This window comes from Hyposmocoma kahamanoa, unplaced genomic scaffold (genome assembly GCF_003589595.1).
Source record: "Hyposmocoma kahamanoa isolate Upper Pololo Valley unplaced genomic scaffold, ASM358959v1 202, whole genome shotgun sequence".
Taxonomy (NCBI): Eukaryota; Metazoa; Arthropoda; class Insecta; order Lepidoptera; family Cosmopterigidae; genus Hyposmocoma; species Hyposmocoma kahamanoa.
In genome coordinates this window covers 15,545,798-15,566,681 of record NW_020653726.1, presented here as the reverse complement: position 1 = coordinate 15,566,681, position 20,884 = coordinate 15,545,798, and the positions used below count along the sequence as shown (strand labels likewise).

At 35.6% G+C, this 20,884-nt stretch overlaps 1 protein-coding gene across 1 annotated transcript; it reads right to left on the bottom strand.

The window, feature by feature from the left end:
• Positions 1-276: 276 nt before the first annotated feature.
• Positions 277-20,024, bottom strand: LOC113227210 (malate dehydrogenase, mitochondrial-like). The gene is made up of 8 exons (XM_026460103.1): positions 19,962-20,024; positions 17,276-17,383; positions 15,719-15,922; positions 12,330-12,524; positions 9,913-10,113; positions 8,861-8,993; positions 6,034-6,208; positions 277-630 (listed from the first exon to the last, which is right to left on the bottom strand). The coding sequence occupies exons 1-8, from the start codon at positions 20,007-20,009 to the stop codon at positions 480-482; spliced, it is 1,215 nt and encodes a 404-aa protein (XP_026315888.1). The 5' UTR covers positions 20,010-20,024; the 3' UTR covers positions 277-479.
• Positions 20,025-20,884: the final 860 nt, after the last annotated feature.

Sequence of the window (20,884 nt, the reverse complement as noted above, 5' to 3'; positions counted from 1 at the left end):
TAGACCCGAGCCAAAAAAACAAATGGTGCGTTTTTAGAATTCTCGCGCAGTCTCGATAATTCCCGCCACTACCATATCGTATCTAATTTGTACGTTATTAATTTACGTAAATAATTTTCAATTTTCTTTATACAGGATATACAGATGTGATGCAAGTGAAAGAATGTACATCAAAACATGTTACGTCATACATAAGAGTTAGGACACCCCCTTTTTTAATGCAGTTCAATTATTAAACACAAATATAGGTAAATAAAATCACATGTAATAATGTTCCAAAATATATTATTTGCAAAACATTTAACATTACTGGAAAACTATGATTTTATCTTCGCCTTTTCAAATGCTTTTTTTTGACTCGCTAAATAATTGGTTGGACTCTTGACAATTGGTTACAACAAAACCTGTAAATAATAGGTTTTGTCGTAACCAATTGTCAGGTCGTAACAGACTCAAATAAATTAGTCCTGATCTTAATTTTAAGCGGCATCTGCCTTATTTTTACAAGGTGTTCCGACCGGACATGCCATAGGAATGTAGCACGGCTGTTTAGGATTCGGTAAATTTTCGATGTACTCGTCACCGACGGCGTTGCACCGGCCCATTTCCAACATATCCTCCAAGTCGTGTCTGGTGAAAAAAAAATCCGTTTATCATAGAAAAGAAATGCCTGCGCATCATAAACAATATACACCCAAGAGAAACATGCACGTCGCATTTTATAACCGAGAAAATTTAAACTATTCCGTCTATTTATATTTTAGAAACCGTCATTTTTGATAGACAACATTTAAATCTTGTTAAATTTGTTAAAGACGACCTCCGTGGTCGAGTGGCTTGCACACCGGTTTTCATGGTTGTGCCTTCTCTGAGGTCCCGGGTCCGATCCCCGGCCGGGTCAATGTACCAACTAACTTTTTTATATTGTCGCGGGTCTGGCTGTTTGTGGTACTGACGTTGTTTTCGATTTCCATAACACAAGCGCTTTTGTTACTTACTTTGGGATCTGGAAGTCGACCACAAAATACAATACTACGTAACTGCGTCCGCAAGAAAGCTCATACGTACTACATATGTTAGTTTTACGATGAAAGTTAATTGACCTTTCGGAGTAAAGACTTATATCAAATCACGATCTTTGTATGCGTAGTATCGTATTTCGAGGTAGGCTTCCAGGTTATAGTGCCCTTCCCGCATAACCAAGAAGTTGATAGGGAGAATCACTATAATTAAAACACATGTTGAATATACGGGAGCTATTATGTTCATGGTTGTTTGAAGAAAGTGTCTCAAATTCAGAACTACCGTTCTTCTAGATACCTAACTGAAAATAAGAGGTAAGATCTTTTTTTAAATTTGTATTGAATTGATATTCAATTCTTTTTTGAGAAATTACTCCACTAGCTTGTTATAATTATTAATACAAAGATTGAACACTCAGTAAAAATTCCTTCGATCCGGCCGGATTCGAGCCGACGTCTTCTAGCATACCGTGTCAGACGCTATACCAACTAAGCCACGGTACGGACCAGCGGACCTCACGAATTATTCGATACTGAGATTAGAAAGGTTTAGAGAAAGACCGCTCTATAGATGTATTTATAATGAAAGACCAAAATCCATTAAGAAAGAAAAGAATTACAACATATTCAAAACCATTTTAAAGTCTCTATTGATAATATAGTGGTACTACAGTGTGACTTCGTGGATTCGATGGATAAGACGATATGAAAAAGCTGATGAACTCTTCCATAATATTATAATTTCCCTGTACTACTGTACTGTTGTCTAATTTACCAGAGTAATGAAATTCTAGGGCACTTCTCGGAACCCAGACCAGAAGAAATTTCGAAAAGTTCATTTCCGAAATTGGTCCTACCATTTGGTCACCGAGGTCGTCATAAATTAATTTTAAAAAATCGTTTATTATTAATAACGGGGATCGGAATAGGTAGGGTTTTTTTACGTAAACTTCGAGGAACATAGACAAAAAAAGGAGACTGCCTTGCCACAATATTTTTTAAGTCCCTGGACCTGTTCGGGATTTGGGAAATCACTTAAGTAGGTACACCAAAAATTGACGTATCCGCTCACGCGATGCGCTCCTCCTACCGCAAAATGGCGGCTATTTGGTTTCGCAAATTAGAAAAGGATTCAGTTTAAATAAAAGTTTTTATAAATAAAAATTATTTTTCTGCATTGCTAAATAAATACCCTCCTTACTACCAACAAAAACATCTCAAATAAAATGCAGTAATACACCGCAAATCCTGCATTTAAAAAGCACTAATGAAATTTTTGGTGTACTTGGATAAATATGATAATATTCCGTTTGAGTGGTTCAAACGTTTACCATGAAATTACTCCTTAAAGTATAGTTTATAAACATTTATATTCAGGGTAAACTTAAAAAACGCTACTTACGGTATGTTTTCAATAAATAACTCAAAAATTGTCGTGACGTTCTTTTTGAAGTTGTTTATTTTTTTTAAATGACAGATCCAGGCATTAAAAACTTTATGGTTTGCTAGAGTAGTGACCGAAATAGCAATTAATATTAGTTCTTTTACCTGTTATAACTTCGATATCCGATAAATCGGTATAAAATCATCACCGGCACCTGTAGGTGTGGTATGCGTCTACGGCTGCATGTATCGCGTGAGCGGTTAGTTGGGGACAGGCAGGTACACTATATTTGTCTTAACTTTGTGACACAGTGGGTCGGATCGGCGATATTGCAGACATTGGACATTTTTCACGACACCTCTCTAAAAAAATGCCAATCGAGAGATCCTAACCCCGAAAAGGCCCAGGACCTAAAAATATTGTCATATGGGAGTCTCCATTTTCTGTCTATGTTCCTCGAAATTTACGTAAAAAAACTCTACCTATTCCGATCCTTGTCAATAACACTTGGCTACAAATTCAAAGCCTGCCATATTACAGAGCAGTTTATTGACGGCTCCCATGTTTAGCAACATCTTTAGCTATCGTCGTACATATCGTACAAATTTCATACAATATCTACATACACACTTACATAGAACTATCAGAATACAACCATTACTTTTTCTGTAATTTTCTTTCGTGTTCTTTTTAAATGTGAGTTTACGTAAATTATTTTAGTCAACATTCAGATCATTGTATATGACAGGTATTAAATAATGTCTAGTTCTTTAAGTAATTCATAGTTATCATCATTGTAACAGTGCACTTTCGTGTTAACCTTGTGTCTATTTTAAGTCTTTAAATACTTCGTCTACAACGCCTATGTTTATTTATGTTAATAATTTGCTACACTCCATCATTACGTATGTTTGTACTTAGTAATTATGTATATGTGTAATGCCCGTACTAACATTGTTTGCCAGAAATAAATTTAAAAAATTTACTGAAATAATTTTTTATATTTTTTTTTTCTTAATGAAATTGCTTGTGAAACTAATTGTCTCAATTTTGCCAGAATACGTTTTAAGCCAGTTTCATAAACATAATGGAGGGAATGTATATGGAAAATTTGTCCTGTGACTCAGAGGGAGTATAAAAAATTTTAATGTTTCGATACCTCCAATGAACATTACGCTAACTTAATCTTTGGGCCTGTTTTGTTTTTAATTAATTTTTTATTGAATTGATATTTAATTATTTTTTGTGAAATTACTCCAACAAACTCTGAGATGTAGTCGAAGTCAAAAAATGTAAACAACTGTCACTGTCAAACTGACATCTCATAGACCATAAACCTTTTTTTCCACGTTCGTTTATTAACAGGTTCCACTGTATTCTGACTAATAAATTATAATTGAATAATACCCTTTCTGGTTGAACAATTACCAAAACTGTTTAGAAAAATTTTGTGTTCTAAATGTATTTTCAATTCAAAAATTACTAGGAAATGAAAAGGGTCACGGCCAAAATTACGCAAAAGAAACACTTAGAATATTCTTTATATTGGGAACATAAACTATGTTTTGTTTTCTACATCAGTGGCTAACATATTGACTTTTGTTTCTAGTCAGGCACAATAGAGACAAATAATGTACTTTCATGTATAAACAAAGCTTATCAGGTTTTTGTTCGCTATTGTTCAAAAACTTATTATAAGGTAGTACAAAGACAGGACAGATATTAGTATTAGTATAATATTATCTATAATTACTATTGTTCTCGCTATTTGACCATGTAGGTACACATACAAAGAAAGATTTTAGAAAAAAAACGGGTTGAAGCTTTTGCGCCACTTGCAAGCTTTATACTTTTTCATACTCAGCATGGAACTCATTCGATAACGACAGCCGTCGGAAACCGAATGAAGAAAATCGCGGTGATGCACTGATGGGGACGCAACCCGACGACTTGACCCGTTTTCCATCCCTATCGACCAAAAACTGACTTTTCGTTTTTCAGTTCATTATAATTAACACTATTTAACAATTATCCAATTTATTATTTTAATGTTATTATTCTCAATAACAAACATTTCATTTAATAAATTATTAAAGTAATAGTGTTGTAGCAATTAATTATTCACACTTATACTTGTAAGTATTTGTTATACATAACAACTTAAAATAAAAAATTCAATAAACAGTAAGGACTGCCAGAGGTTGTTTATTCCCGAAACACTGCCAATAGGGAAAAAAATATTTCCACGAGAAACAGTTTTTGAGATTATCTTACTAAATATGGTGTTTTAAATAAAAAATATGATTTGATAATATTTTGTTTGAACGTACATGCATACCATTTAAAGACAATATAAAACATGTAGCATTAATTTTTAGTCCTTTTCACTGTTCCACTATTCGTGGAACATTTTTTGTAATGGCATCACCTTTGTTTACATTTTTTGACTTTGATTTCATCTCAGAGTTTCGTTTATTATAATTGTTAATACAAAGATCGAAATTCGAAAGCTGAAACTCGAACCGACATCTTCTAGCAAACCGTGCCAGACGCTTTGCCAACTAAGCCACGGAACGAACCAGCGGACCTTACAAATTTTCGTACGTGCTTATTGTTGGATCTTTGTATTTGGTTTTCAACGACTATTTAGCCGTAGCGCCATCTATGAGAAATCTATGAAAGTGTTTCGTCACCCAGCTGTAAAGATGTTTAACTGGGTGACGAAATACTTTGATCGATTTTTAAAATAACAGAAAAAATAAAGTACAAAAACGTTGGGAACTAATGTAAATATGTCAGTAGTGTTTCCATAGGTGCATTTGTTAACTTAATACTTCAAATAAACGGTCCACAGAGGTCGCCATTTTCACACTACATCATATGTTATTTTTGCACTATGAACGCTGAAGTTAAAGTCCCAGGTTCGATTTTCGGTAAGAAATATGCGAAGTTTTTACTCTAAGCGCCTTTGCACACTGCATTCGATTCGTATTCCTTCCGAACCCGAGACTATACAAATCTAGAAAACTCGGACGCAATTCCAATATCGCTTGTGCACTAAGTACACCTAGATATATAATCTCAGTACAGAGTACTAAAAAAACCGACCTCAAAAGTACGTGGAATTACGTCTATTTACTAAGTTTTATTGAAATATTCTTAGAATCGCCACTATACAGGACTTGACACTGGAGATAATAAAAATCGGTTCTCACTACTCAAAGAATATTGAGAGAAAAACGCCTTGAATTGGAGAAATAGCAAAATCAACCATTAAAATAATTGCTCCTGGAGAAAACTTAGGCGCTATTTATAAAAACGAATCTTCATGCGTGAACAGCCATCCTTAGAGGTTGATGATTTCCTTCAAAATGACATGGGACCACTATGGAAGTACCCCCTTTCCAACAAAAAAGAATCATGAAAATCGGTTCACAAATACCGGAGTTATCGCGTAACCTACATACAAAAAAAACATACAGCCGAATTAAGAACCTCCTCCTTATTGAAGTCGGTTAAAAATGATCCCTGTCACATTTCGGACTGCCGTTTCTAGGATTCGGAACCAATACGAATCCAACGTGGTGCAGTTAGTTAAGTTTATAAACAAAATGATTAAAAACAAACTGGCTATCTTTAAGAAGCTCCAATTCGGGTGGGTTCAGTTTGGGTATATGGTACTTGACAATTCCCGTGTCGCCGATGGTGATAGGCACTGAGCAGTACTTCAAGCCGTAGCAGCTACTCGGATCTTCTATCTCCACCAGAGCACTCTCTGCCATGGTCGGCTTTTCGTATAAACCTGGAGAATTTGTCATCGTTACTTGTAATGCTGTGGTAACCTAATTAGGTTTAAGTAGATTTGACCTGTCACGTCTCAAGCAGAGACCGTGGGTTCGAAATAGTTCGAATCCAGGCCCTGTACTCTCGTTCCACTTCCGACATCCATCCGAGACAATTACAGTCAAATAAGTTAAAAAAAAATAAAAAAAAATAAGAAGAAAAAAAAAAAAGTTAAAAAGAATAAATTAAAAAACGCATTATGCGAATGAAGCTTCATACTTAACACTGCCTTTTTTGGTCGAGTATTACTTACTTGACGGTAATTGTTTCGGACGGATGTCGAAATTTAATTTTAAATTTACCACGAGTCTTTCGGTGAAGAAAAACATCGTAATGAAAACCTGCAATACGAAGAAGGTTACTCCACGGAAAATGTATGAAGACTCCGACCCACTTTGAACCAGCGTGACGGACTATGGCCTAAACCCTCGCCTGAGGGGAGACCCGTGCCAAGCAGTGGGTCGTATAATGGGTTAATTAAGACTTATAATATGGCCAAAATTGACAACTAATTAGTTATTATTATTGATACAAAGATCAAACCAACAAAGAAAAATTCCTTAGATCCCACTGGGCTTGAACCAGCGACTGTTGCCTCAACGTGGCTATCGCTTTGCCAACTAAACTACGGATCGAGCCAGCAAATCTTACGAATTTTCTATAAGCTTGTTGCAGATTTTTGTACTGGGCTAAGCCTTAAGCGCCCAGTTACACGAAGCGAAAGCTTTCGCGCGGCCGCCCAGTTACCTATCACGCCTTCATATACATTAATTGCGAATCTGAATTCTATTTAAACTCCTCTTAATAATTCAAATCCAAATTCAAGCCAGACTCGCCCGCTTGCCCGGAACGCTCACTTAAGTTAAAACGTAAAAGCTAAACAAATAGAGCGTATTTTGCCATGACAGTTAAACGCACGAAGTCGCTGCACGGCGGCAACGCGGACTCCGCTCGGCTACCGCGCGGTGACCGCGTCGGGTGAGCGCGGTGAAATTCGTGTCAAATAAATGCGCCCTGAAGCTACCAGAAAACCGACAAGAGACACCAAAACCAATTAGGTTAAAAGGTTCGCGAATAGACTACGTATTGAAAAATACTGTGCGGAGTGGGACAACCAAATAGGTAGTAATTTTAATAGGTAGTAATTTTAAAACTTATTAAACCGTAACAAAGTGCGTTAAGTCGTGAAAAGAGTCTTTAACAAGTACGGTATGCAATACCTTAGTTATATAATACAATATTATTTTCAATAATTAATAATATTAGTCCTTGAGTTATAAATAATATAGATCAATGTCGCCTGATGTAAATGAATAAATAGAAATAAATAAATAATTGAGAGAGATTTTTTTTATAATATCAAGTCGCGCGCCTGATGAAGCTACATGCATGCATGCCCATAACAATTGCAGTGCCACTCAGAGCTTTAAATCGCAAAGATCTGAGGGGCACTGCCACTGCGCCCGCCACTCTGAGACATAAGTTGATAAGTCCCATGTGCCTGTAATTTCACCAACACGCTTACCCTTTAAAATCGGAACGCAGTGACGCTGATATTACTGCTTGGCAGCAGGAATAGATAAGCAGCTTGATTTTGATTGCCTCTCCCGCTCGGAACCTACGTTTCTTTCGATTCGAGGCGCATAATTGCGATTCACAACTGACCGATCGGAAACTTGACATTTCAAATCGAAACAATAGTTGATTTAACTCACAAATTAGAAAGACGTAGTAGGAATCAAGTTCATCTTCCCGCTCGAAAACCCATCTGATTTCGAGACTCGGATGGATTACAATTTGAATTAAAATCAACCTGAAGGTGGCAGTACTTCCCTAGACGAACTCTTTCACAAGAAGCTCTACTGCTACTGAGATATGAGATACTATTGCAAACAGCACACACGTTACCACAAAATATATTCGTATTCTACAATACTATATTTGCCTTTTTTTTTCTTCTGAATGTTTGTGTTGTAGCATTGCAATAAATGCATATGTACTATTCTACCATACATACAATCATTAATTAGGCTGTCAGGACTCTTCTACTTAGTAACAAAGTTGCCTTTTTACGTACCAGAATTTTCGAATAATAAATTATACATCGAGTATATAACCAGAAATAGAGACGAAATGTCATTTAATTTGTTTGAAAACTAATCTGCCAAATCATTGACGCGTGTCGTCAATTGTTTTACTTAAGCTAAGTTAAGCTTATTTAATTACCGATGAAATGTGATTCTGTTTGTTTTGCAATTAGATGTTTTGCTATTTTTCCCACACCACCGAATGGAACAGGGGACTGTTTGTTGTATTGTTAGAGATATTATCTTTATTACAATAAATACAGAACATTTTTTTAATATACGGAGACATATAGACTGTACTATGTCAGTTTTCTAATTTGTGATTTCAGCGCAAACGACAGTTGATATTCAAAACTAATATAAGGCCCATTTACCTGACGAGATTTCGTCTCTATTTCTGGTTATATACTCGATGAAATTATATTGTTGTATTATACACAACACTAATCATGCATTATCTTTATTTCTTTCGTCTAGTCGCTGCATAGAATACATAGGTAAAGGAAGTATACGATGAAAGAAACCTTTGAGGCAATTGGTGGCAAATCGAGCGGTGGCATATCCAATGGATAGATGGCCCTGTTCGTTGTTACACTTGACGCAACAGATCAAGTCGTCTGCCTCACGGACTAGACGGATCATACAGTCATAATCCTCCTGTAAAACAAATAACATCAATATGTATATTAGCCATGGGATGAGTTGTATTTTTTTCAACTCGAGTTACTCGAGTTGACGTGACTGCTAACTCGAGTTGCAACTCGAGTTAACTCGATTCGGTGTGTGACAGAACAACCGCGATTCGCGAGTAGAACTCGAACCGGTTAGTTTTCTCTACCTAATTTCGGTGGCAATTCTTAATTATTATTTAAATATTCTAGAATATATTATCATGGAAGTATTGGTTATTATTCGAGTGTAGTATACTTAAATAGTATTGAATATTTCACGATAACATACTTGAATTCTTAAATAATAAAAATTGCCACCGAAACTGTGTAGAGAAACTGAAAATTACTCCTCCAGGGGTCTACTCTCTCTAGTTCTCGGGGGCAAATTAAAAGACGCATGACGCGAATTAATCTTCATACTTATAACATGCTTATAACATTGTCTTTTGGTTACTTATTTGACAGTAATAGTTTCGCGCTTTTGCACGGATATCGGAATTAGAACGGAAGTAGACCCCCTGGTTCAGCAGGCAAATTAGCGATCGCAATCAACCTACATATCTTCACGCAGAGAGACGCTGCTGACCGTAAATTGGGCTTATAATTTAGTCAGAGATGTCCCGAAGAAATGGTATCTACTTGTAAACAGAAATAATTTAATTTATTCTCATTAATTATGTAATTCAGAGTCAAGTTAAGTAAGAGCGAAGCGTATAAATTAGAACGACATGCGTTGAAATGGCGCATGGCGGCGAAACGCGTACTCATCGGACAAAGGACCAGGAGACGCTGGTGCTGCAATGCGTAAGTAAGCGGCGCGCATAACGTTGCTACAACGCATTGCTCATATGGCACTCGGTGTGACATCGCTCAAAGAATGCCGAATATTCCATAAAGGTACTTACGGGTGATACGCAATGAAAATAGGTGGTCCCAGAATAAACAGGTACCCTTGTAACTCGGCCTGTGCCGCCGACGATAGGAACATGTGCGTCCCCGGCCTGGATATTCGCCTTCGTAGCGAGCATTTGACCTGCCCTCATGGAGTTCACAGCGTTTACGCCCAACAGCTTCTTTGGATTGTAAATGTGATATTGGTCCAGAATCTAGACAATTTTGTTTAACATGATTATCATCAGCATAGTAAGCATTATTATACTTGAAATCGTCACATTGGTTAAACTTTACCACTCATTCGTAAGGCAGATTCACCTGAGAAGATTGAGCAAGAAACTCTAGGGGTTGCTCTTTGTAAATAACAATTGTACACATTCAACATTTACAATATATTTTTTTGTTTTCAAACCTCAGAGATCGAGACTACCTCCATGAGCCAAACGGGTTACTACCAGGGATTTTTGTTATCCAAGTACGCAGAAGTTGTATAATAACCTTTAGTATAAAGTTTTGATTTCACTATAGTATAAAGCCTTGTGAGCATTGACTTACAATTATATTAGGACGTCGGGTCCGCGCTGAAAATGTCCGAACTTATAGGGCGTTAAAATCGAATACAGAGCGTCATTCACGCTTTAGTCTTCGTTTGTTCGACTGACAGCGAAGCAAGCAAAGTTAGACAGTACTGCGCTGACATTACAATTTAAATTCAACGTTTTAGCTTTTTCATATTCCTTTACATGTCACTACGTTTAAATAGGTTGACTTGGGACATTTTTTTCGTGGTTTTTGTATTAGACCCGTCGTCCATTTATTTGTAAGTCAATGCTTGTGAATGGCAAATGTTGTATATCAACCGGAATCTTGTTATAGAAACGTATACATTGTCCCTTAAATGAATTTGTGACTTTGTGAAGACGAGACCAAGCCAGCTAGTTTATGCTATTCCTCGGATTAATGTTAAGTCTGTCACTGTTTTTCATAAAGAAATTACTATTCCTCTGAACATAAATTACATTTTCATAAATGTACTGTGACACTAGTGTAAGAATATTAATTTTCTGAAACTTATCTCTCAAAGGTACTCTGGGGCCAGATTATAAATTGCCCCAACCGCACATTTCTGCAGGACAAAGATTCTATTGATATCGGCGTCATTACCCCAAAGCAAAAGGTGAGCAAGCAAACAAACATCGATTTTAATTTCTGTGTCTCAAGGCTTTGCAGATTATACGTATAACAGTGCTAACGACTTGTTTTTGCTCTCGCTTCACAAAATTTTTATTACTAATAATAATAAATCATTTATTAAGACGTCTTGGGTCGACGTGTTAATAAAACAAAAAAATACTAATAATTTAATCATGAGACTATTGTTAGTAAGTACATAATCGACCAAAACACGTTGTGTACGATGACCAAAACACGATGTGTACGAGTCGCTCGAGGAGCGCACTGTCACAACACCTCACCAAAACCTGAATGAAGTAACGCAGCATCGCGGCGCATCGAGCTTAGCAGCAAACATTTTCAGGGTGCTACTAAAACTTGTACGCAGCACAGCAGCAGTATTAAACATCTATTGAATGTCTTATTATTTTCTCGTTTTAGTTTCATACAGTCCTAGTTCTAGTTCACAAGATTTCAAACACATTTAATTTATTGCCTATACTGAACTATTATCATAGCTGTTAATGAGCGAAAGCATAAATAAATATACATGTTCAAATTGAGGAACTTCGGGCGAATTAATCTAACTGACCTCAATTAGATAGATACATAGAATAGTTATCTATGCGATCCAAAAGAAACGAGACCATAGAAACCCATATATAAATAAGTATGGTAGCTCCCCACAAATGTAGCAGCGCAGTTTGTATGGAGTTGCATGTCGTGTACAGATGCACACATTCGCATAATTTCACTATGCATTCGCGTTGCATAGCGCTGGCGCTGGTTGCTTATGAATGTAGTTATCATACTTATCGTATTATACTATAACGCACACACGCAAACACTCATAGCCCCGCACTATCATACGTTATATATGTATTATACTTTTACACACACGCTATGTATGTATGTATGTATTGTTTGCACTCGAGTCCGTGCTTCACTCATATCACAGGGTGTGCATGTATGTGTATATATAGGTGGTGTACATAAGCAACCAGAAATTTCATCCAAATTCACGAGATAAATTAATGTAGGCCATACATATACTTCACCCGACCCGGGATCGAAACCGGGACCTCTCCGTGGTAGATCAGCCGCAGTCAGCCAGCAGCAGTTACCGTTCGGCCACGGAGGCAGCACCATGTAACAGCTTTGTTTTAGTTTTGTTTGTTTCTCCCGTGTTTACTGTTAATATCGTTGCAATAATGTACTCATAATGAATAATAGGTGAATAAAATTAAAAACTCACGTATTTGCAAAGTGTGAAGTTGCAGTCGACAGGTGGCGTTTGAACGGCGATCAATGCGTTTGGCGCAAACATAGCGCAGCCAATAACGGCGGTGCGCACGTGTTGCAAGTTCTGGAAGAACAGGTCCCGGTCCAAAATATTGCAGCAGGGAGGCATTACGTAACGTCCACCGCAAATCACCACTACGTCAGCATCCTGCAAAGGAAAAACAATGAAGGTTCGTAACTGCCCTAACTTTTCAATCAATAAGTACGGTAGAGATCATATAGCTATACGAGTATAATATGCATCTTTTTACTCTTACGACTGCTGGCTTATCACATACAAATTCAATATGTAAATATCCCTCTCCATGTATACTTTCAACTAACCATGGCTTCTCTGCAGTCTGTTGATGCTAAAGTTTCTCATTAAGAGTTCATACTACCTTAGCACGAATTCAAATTTTTCTCGTTAAACGGTTCATTTTGCTTGGGTCTTCAGGCTTTGTTTCAGAATTTATTTTTTTCACAAAGAAAATTAAAGCCATTCGAAAAATCGTGTTCTATTCAGTTCATTCTATTGAATACAGCGGTTTTCTTGTAAAATTTCTAGGTAAGTTTATGTTTTTTTTTCTATCGTAAAAATTTCTCGAAATCGCATTTTCACACCAAATAGTAATCAGTGCATATCCAGTGTGTATCAATTTTACTATATCGCACTGCTATTATAATAGTGTTCTAACTCAAAACATGTGAAAATCAAGGTTATAGTATTGCTGGACGTAAAATTTGTTTCTATACACGTCAATAAAACTGTCGTTAGAATATTATAAGAAACAATTAATTATATATACTTAACTCAAAATGGGGCAAACTTTTTGTTACTTAGTTCTAGATAAAACTCTCTCAAAAATATTAATTTATTTTTTCCTTTTTCATTTTAAATATATTTGATAGTAGGAAATTGTTTAGATGTCTCTTAAAAAGTTTAACCTATACATACAATAAAAAAAAATTTCACGCCAAGTAAGCAAGTCGTTTTTTATCGATTCTGAAAGAATACATTTTTTGAGTTAATATACTATTAATTTTATTATTATTTAGTACTAACAGTGCGGTATATTTTTTTCCAAAGTGATAAATTCAACATTTTCACTGTTATGCAGAATCAACCAACGCCATTTGAGGATGTATAGACAATTAATCTATTATGTCTCTCATTCTCATTTAAATTATCAACAACCCACTAAACATAAAACAATTTTAATACTTAATCTTTGTCGTTCGACAGTTCAACTGCACTCATTTTATTCTTTCTCATGTTAAATGAACGGAAATTCTTAATGAGAAATAAAATCTCTAAACCTAACTTTGATTATATCCGGTAGGTGACCTGGAGACACCAAAGGCGACAAGTAGTTGTAGACAAATTAGTGTTCAATGAAAGGTTTAAAATCGAGGCTGCCTCTGATTGGGGCAATGGCAATTTAGTCAGGTTCAATGCCATCAAAACGCAGACATGCTAATTTATCTCTTTACGAAGTTCCTTCAATGAATTGTAACTAGTATAATTAGATAGATAGATAGATAGATAGATAGATAGATAAACACTTTATTGCTCACTCACAAGAACAAGAATAGTACATAAACAACTTAAAAGTAATGTGGGCAAAGGCGGTCTTATCGCTAAGAGCGATCTCTTCCAGATAACCTTTGAGTTAGAGGAAAGCTAACCGGAGCGGGAGACGTAGTGTGCCAATTTTACAAATAAAAATCAATTGTATAAATTAAAAAAGAGAATTAAAAAAATACAAAATAAATAAATGCAATAAAAACACAAGAGTAATTTATCAAATATTTAATACGTACATAAATATATACATATACATATAATGTGTATATACCTAAATAAACTTATACTTACTAATAAATACACACACGCTGCAGACCAGGACCGTCTTAGAAGATATTTACGCAATCCGGTTTTGAAAATAGGTAGAGACTTAGAATGTCGGATTTCAAATAGGAGATCGTTCCACAATTTTGCAGCCGTAATCGTAAGGAATCTTTGTAATACTCAGAGCGAATGAAAGGAAGCTTCAGTAGGTTATCCATTTGAGACTTTAGTTCACGGTTGTGATCACACCCGAGGAAGCGAAAACGATCCTTAAGGTATGGCAGAATACGAGTGTCGTATAGAACATTATAGAGCAAGCTGAAAAAAGAAGCGTGCTCCTCACGGCGCAACTTAATAGGGAGCCACTGAAGCCTTTTATACGTTTATGTATACATAACATAAATCATAAAATCAACATAAATCTAAAACATTTAATTAAAAATGATTTAAAAAAAAATTTAGTCATTTAGATAGTTAATTTGTATGGTAAGTTGGAGCACGCTGTATGATTACGGGCTTGGTCAATATCAAGCGAGTCCAGGAACGGGTTTTTGTGTTGCGAATGGCGATATTAGTTGTTTTGTTTTCTTTTGCTACCGACAAAAAAAATGATAGGAGACGATAACATACATAATATCAGTGTTGTGTAAATTTTATACTCGTGCTTAAAATAAGTTATTTTGTATTATTAATAAGAGGATTGTGCAGCACCCAGACAAACCAATATAGGTTTACGGGTGTAAAGAAACCATTGTATGTAATATTTTTAAAGTTTATAGAAATAAATAAATAAAATAAAATAACATCGACACTAGAGAGGTAAAACGACTAACTTGCATTTAGAAAACATTAAAATGAAAAAACGCAAGGCATTTGTGCTATTTCCCCACAAAGTGTTACCATAGCTTAGCCAAGCATGAGCGTAAGCATTGTAGACCGTTGTTGCTGTTCTAACACCAATGTTTTCTACAATTGAAATAATGCAGTAAACCTACAAAATTTGCTGATTAAATAAACAAACGGTTTGCTAGAAGGCCGGTTCCAATCCAGCCGGATCGAAGGGTTTATTTCCAAGTATTCGATCGTTGTATTAATAATTATAACAAACTAGTGGAGTAATTTCACAAAAAAATTATTGATTATCATCACGGCGAAACATCCTGACATTCAATAAAACACTTAATGACAGTGAATAGCGACATCTCTAGCCAGGTGGCGCTACGGCTAAAAAGTCGTTAAAAACCAGATACAAAGATCCGATAACAAACACAGAAAAATTCGTAAGATCCGCTGGTTCGTTCCGTGGCTTAGTTGACATAGCATCTGGCACGGTTTACTAGAAGACGTCGGCTCGAATCCGGCCGGATCGAAGGAATTTTTTGTGTATTCGATCTTTGTATTAATAATTATAACAAACTAGTGGAGTCATTTCACAAAAAATAATTGATTAAAAAACAATTAAAATAAACAAAGTTATTAAATGCGTGTACAAACTGACTTTTCATACTTACAGTTAAAGCTTTTTTAAGATATGTGCGGCCTTGGTATGCATCAACAGCGCAGTTAGTGTCGATGTGTGCGATGTCGTTAGCTACGCCGATCACGTGGTGCTTAGCTACATCGTCGTACAAAGACAGTTGTTTTACTGCACTTTGCATCTTGAGACATAGTGTCACGATGCGCCCGACGTCGCTCCCTGCGCCATAAACTGTCACCTACCAAATTAAAGACACAAACTAACGCGGATACAAAATTAAATTAGTTTAGCCATTAGCCCTATCTTTACACAAACATTCTATCACGCATTTCGCGGAGTGGCAAAATAATTTAGTTACATATTTATTCCTTATCTTCCATGTTGAAGTGTCTATGTGACCGATCGGATACTATGCAAGTCTGACACGCAGATTTGTATGGCATACATTTATTTATCTCCTGGGTTTGGGTGTAATTTGTGATGTTCTATGTGAGTGCCATGGCACCCGCGACACAGGCTTTTCCTAGTGCGGGGCTATGAGAGTGTGCGTTTTTTATTTATTTGTTTATTAACATGGACTTCTGCAAAATAATGAATTGTTTTTTTAATCTCAAACGGCTGCGTATGATAGATAGGACTATCTGAAGCACTTGGGCTTAAGTTAATTATCCGATGTTCCTCACATTCCTCTGTGGTCTTTTTCTTGGGGTTGGTAACTGAGGTGGACCTAAACCTATTATCGGGTAATTGTATCATAAAAAAGTCAAGGACAGATTTCAAGAGCCTCTCTTGGGAGATATGAGAATGAAACGCGCGTTAGAACAAATTATAATCTCAATTGTATTACAATTTTATCATTTTTTCTTAATATTTTAAAGTTAGTAATTTTTTTATATATTTTTTATCTACATAACACTCACGTCGATACTAACACATATGCACACTAGGTGTGCATGTATCACAATGTTTTTGCTTTTGATGCACCGCAACAGGGTGCCTTCGTAGGTGGTGGAAAACCAGTGCTTCGATTTTGGGCAAATTTCGCACTGTGCCACGACATATTTGGCTTGCTGCAACACACAAGCTGTTGATCGTTAGGTTATTTTTTTTACACATTTTTAATCGAATTTCTTATTATTCGAATAATTTTAATTTCTGTGTGTTCCCCTTTCAATCCATTTACTGTTGTGTATGTGTTGCAAGACAATAAACGGTTTATCTATCCATCTATCAACAGTGTAGGTAAAAATACTGTTCTCGTAGAAATACGTGCGAGGTAAAAATCACAACGATTTGTCAAGTAGGATCGGAGGCCTGAGTGTAAATTTTTAATCATTCAAACGTAACTAACGCGTTTGCGTTAAGATTTTTATTTAGATCTTATTTACATATGTTTAAGGTTTATATTAAAATCGTAACGCAAATGCGATAGTTAAGTTTACATATTTGAAAACTTACACTAAGGCCCCAGGATAGTTAAAACGAAACATAGGTGCTTGTTTGGTGTAAGGCGTAACTAATTACACCTTCTATATTTTAATAATAAATCGATACCTGTAAGGACAGCAAGAAAAATAAGGCGACCACATACCTTTCTCTTGCGAATAGGCGCTGCACACTTGAGGGATTCACAGTACATCTCCATCTGCGCTAGCGCATCTGACATCACGTAATTCTTGTATCCAAGTTTCGTTGTCACCTGACATTTTATATTCTAATAAAATATAAGTACTCCATTCAAAACAAAGGAAAATTTCCTTAACTACAAAGTATTACCTTTTTAACATGGGAAAATTATAACAATATGCTATTATTTTCTGTTTATTTATTTATTATTATTAATATTTATTATTTATTTTATTATCCTATAAAAGTAAGTACATCTTAGTATTAGACCCATATTATTATATATATGTATACATTTTACTAATGTATGTATTTTTTTTTACCTATCTATTTTAAACTAGAGGCGAGAGCCTATGACCTAAACGATTACTTTTGAATTAAAATGGGTCATTATTATTATTATTATTTGTGTATTTATTTTATTAATGAGTCCCGAGAGTATTTATTTAAAACACTTCTATTAGAAGATATTCCTTGGTTGCACCTACCTTTCCAGCTCATAAATGATTATCCTAAGATAATCTGGACGAAATTACTGTTCTGTGTCGTCATTACAATTTTTAATGTGCAACAAAGAATATTTCATTAATTCGTTCATAACAGTGTGTATATGATCATTTTTAATGTTAACACACATACTTCACGTCTTTTTCCCATCGGAGTAGGCACGGAGAACAGTCTTCCACTTGCTACGGTCCTGACACACATCTTTCACATCATCAACACGCATCAATAGTGTTATCATACACGTTCCTCGATTAAGGGTACTTTTGACCTGCAGGCTGATTTTAATTCAAATCGTTCTCTCTTCCGATCGGAAATTGCGTTTCTCCCGAGTTCACAGCTGGCCGATCGAAAACTTTTTAGATTTCAAATCGGATCACAGTTTCAATTAAAATCAGCCTCAATTTAGTCGTTTAGGCCCTTACCAACTTGCCCGCTCACACTCGCCTTATAACTCTGTTTCGTCAATCATCTTTCATTCATTCTCTCAACATATACGAACCATCTAAGCATCCCTTTGTCTATCTTTATCACTACATATTCTAACACACCGCAACGCTCTCTAATCCATTAGAGTCACTCCAGCCATACTTCTCAAAAGCTCTCATTTCTACTACATATCAATTCTACTTTCGTACTTCTTCTGCCTAACTCCAACATTCACTGCCACACATACCGCCGTCGGCTGACTAAAACTTGGCTATGTGACAAAATCATGTTTTGAGATATCATAAAAAACATAAATAAGTTTTAGAATTGAAATTGTTTAATGATATTTCAGTTATGCATCATTAGGATAAGTTCCGATATGTCTGAAACAGAGAATCTTGAGTTAAATCTTATGCTTTTTAAAACGGATATTTGACTACTTGTCATTTAGCCGCATTTTAGTTAGAAAAAAACAGAATAAGTGTAGGAACCAGCACCCTCTCATGCACAGCCATTCGTGTCCTTTTAGACACTAATTAAATTTTAAAATATTGATATCTAAATGTTAAAATATTGATATAATTTAAAAATTATAATAATCAATACACGTTTCCTAGCACCACGGCATGACATTATAAGAATGCAGGATTACAGGAACATCCCAAGGAGTAGAGACGACGCGCGACGCTAGATGTTAAACAGATAACTTTAAAGCTGCCACTTGCCAGTCAATCTATGACTTTGGAAAATGTAACCGCTCATTGGAGAGGAAAAGTACCTTCAATTACTATGTTAGAGATAATAAATTTATAACTAGTGATTATATTACCCTCCTACCAAATTAAATCACGAACATTATTGTATTTATTTAAATATTATGGATATATTTCTTATTTTAATAACACGCTAGCACTGCGTACAGTACGAACAATATTATCGCATACGTGCTTGTTTGATTGTGTGCGTTTTCAATTTTAGAACAGCCATGCACGCACTAATATTGACAATAATTATATATTGCTAATTTTATTGCGTGTGCGTGATATTATTGTATTGAACAAATATTATTGCACATTTTCAGAAATTCCGATTTAGTTCCTTATGTATCATGGGGAGGCAGAGCTACCCAGAATATTATCGTGTGCGGATGCGAGTGCGCGGCAATATTTTGGAGGAGTAAGAGTTTTAAAAGCATGCACTCATTCGTTTTTTTTTATGGAGAACCAAAAAGGTATCCAAGGTGAAAATTATATTACTATATTACATAATGCTACTCCCGTGGAAAAGTAGCATTTGTTAGAATTTATTAAAATGTTGGAAACGTGTCCAGAACTATAAAATATATCTATCGATGCGTACCGTGCTAAAGTAATAATTAATAGTGCGGTCGATAAGTTAAAATGTGTAAAATAATCAGTGCTACAATTTTCTTCTTTCTGTCCATTTTATGATACTTACACACGGATCAAACTTCTGCGCGTTACTGTACTGGGTCAATTTTTACCATGAAATATTGACAAAAATATTTTATAGTGTGCAGGCGGTAAACCTATATTTATAATATTTTATTGACAAACTTGAATAATATTGTGCGTGCTCAGTTCGCCATAGCGCGACTACTGTAGTGCAATGCCAAGGGGCAATCATAGAAATTGTTCTCCTACATCTGCTGTAGCCTATCCTAGGGTTAGTTCTCCCGGAATCACACTCTTTTGTACCTGGGGCAACGTCGCCTGCAGCAGTCGTCGACGGCAAGAACGCAACATCGTGTTCGTTTCTCAATAAAAACATTACAACTGAAATTTTTTTTGTGATTTTTATTTTTAATAGGGTTTTTAGATGAGTTGAGGTATCTAACAAATAGTGACTTAAATGACATAATCAAAAATGCTTGATAGAAAAAAAAAACATAAATTAAGTAGAAAGAAGTTTTTGTCAGACTGCAATATTTATTGTATAATCTATGATGACAAATTATGAAGGAAATTAAAAAGACAGCGATATACTCGTTGAATCCTTAGCCTATTTTATTTTTCCATCCTCTAAGGTTGAATAGATTATTTAACCAGAAATAGAGACAAAATAAGGGCCATCCATCCCTGGCAACTCATCAGGTAAATGGGCCTTATATCAGTTTTAAATATCAACTCTCGTTTGCGCTGAAATCACAAATTAGAAAACTGAAATAGTATAGCGCCAACAACCTGTGTGTATGTCTCCATATATTCCAAAAATATTCTGTAATTATTGTAATAAAGATAATATCTCTAACAATGGGGTCTGTTCTATTCGGTGGTGTGGGAAAAACAGCAAAACATCTAATTACAAAACAAACGGAATCACATTCATCACACGTTCATCGGTAATTACATAATTATGTAATTTTGCAATTTTCGTCCATTATCAAGTCAAGTTAAACTGGTCGAGTTGAAGTAAAGCAATTGACGACTCCCGTCAATTATTTCGAATTCGGGCTGGCCCATCAGAGCGCAGTTCTCACAGTAATGATTTGGCAGAATAGTTTTCAAATTAATTAAATGACATTTCGTTTCCATTTCTGATTATATACTCGATGACTCGTTGTAAGGTAGTGTAGAAGGTTAGCACGAAAGTATAATAAAAGGTATCTCCATATAACCAT

Excerpts from the sequence above, each read along its gene's own strand:
- LOC113227210 (XM_026460103.1), bottom strand. The coding sequence starts at position 20,009 with ATGTTGCGTTCTTGCCGTCGACGACTGCTGCAGGCGACGTTGCCCCAG. Across the intron at positions 12,525-15,718 it reads ATCTTAAAAAAGCTTTAACT|GATGCTGACGTAGTGGTGAT; the intron begins GTAAGTATGAAA and ends TTTCCTTTGCAG. Across the intron at positions 8,994-9,912 it reads ATTTTCATTGCGTATCACCC|GAGGATTATGACTGTATGAT; the intron begins GTAAGTACCTTT and ends TTTGTTTTACAG.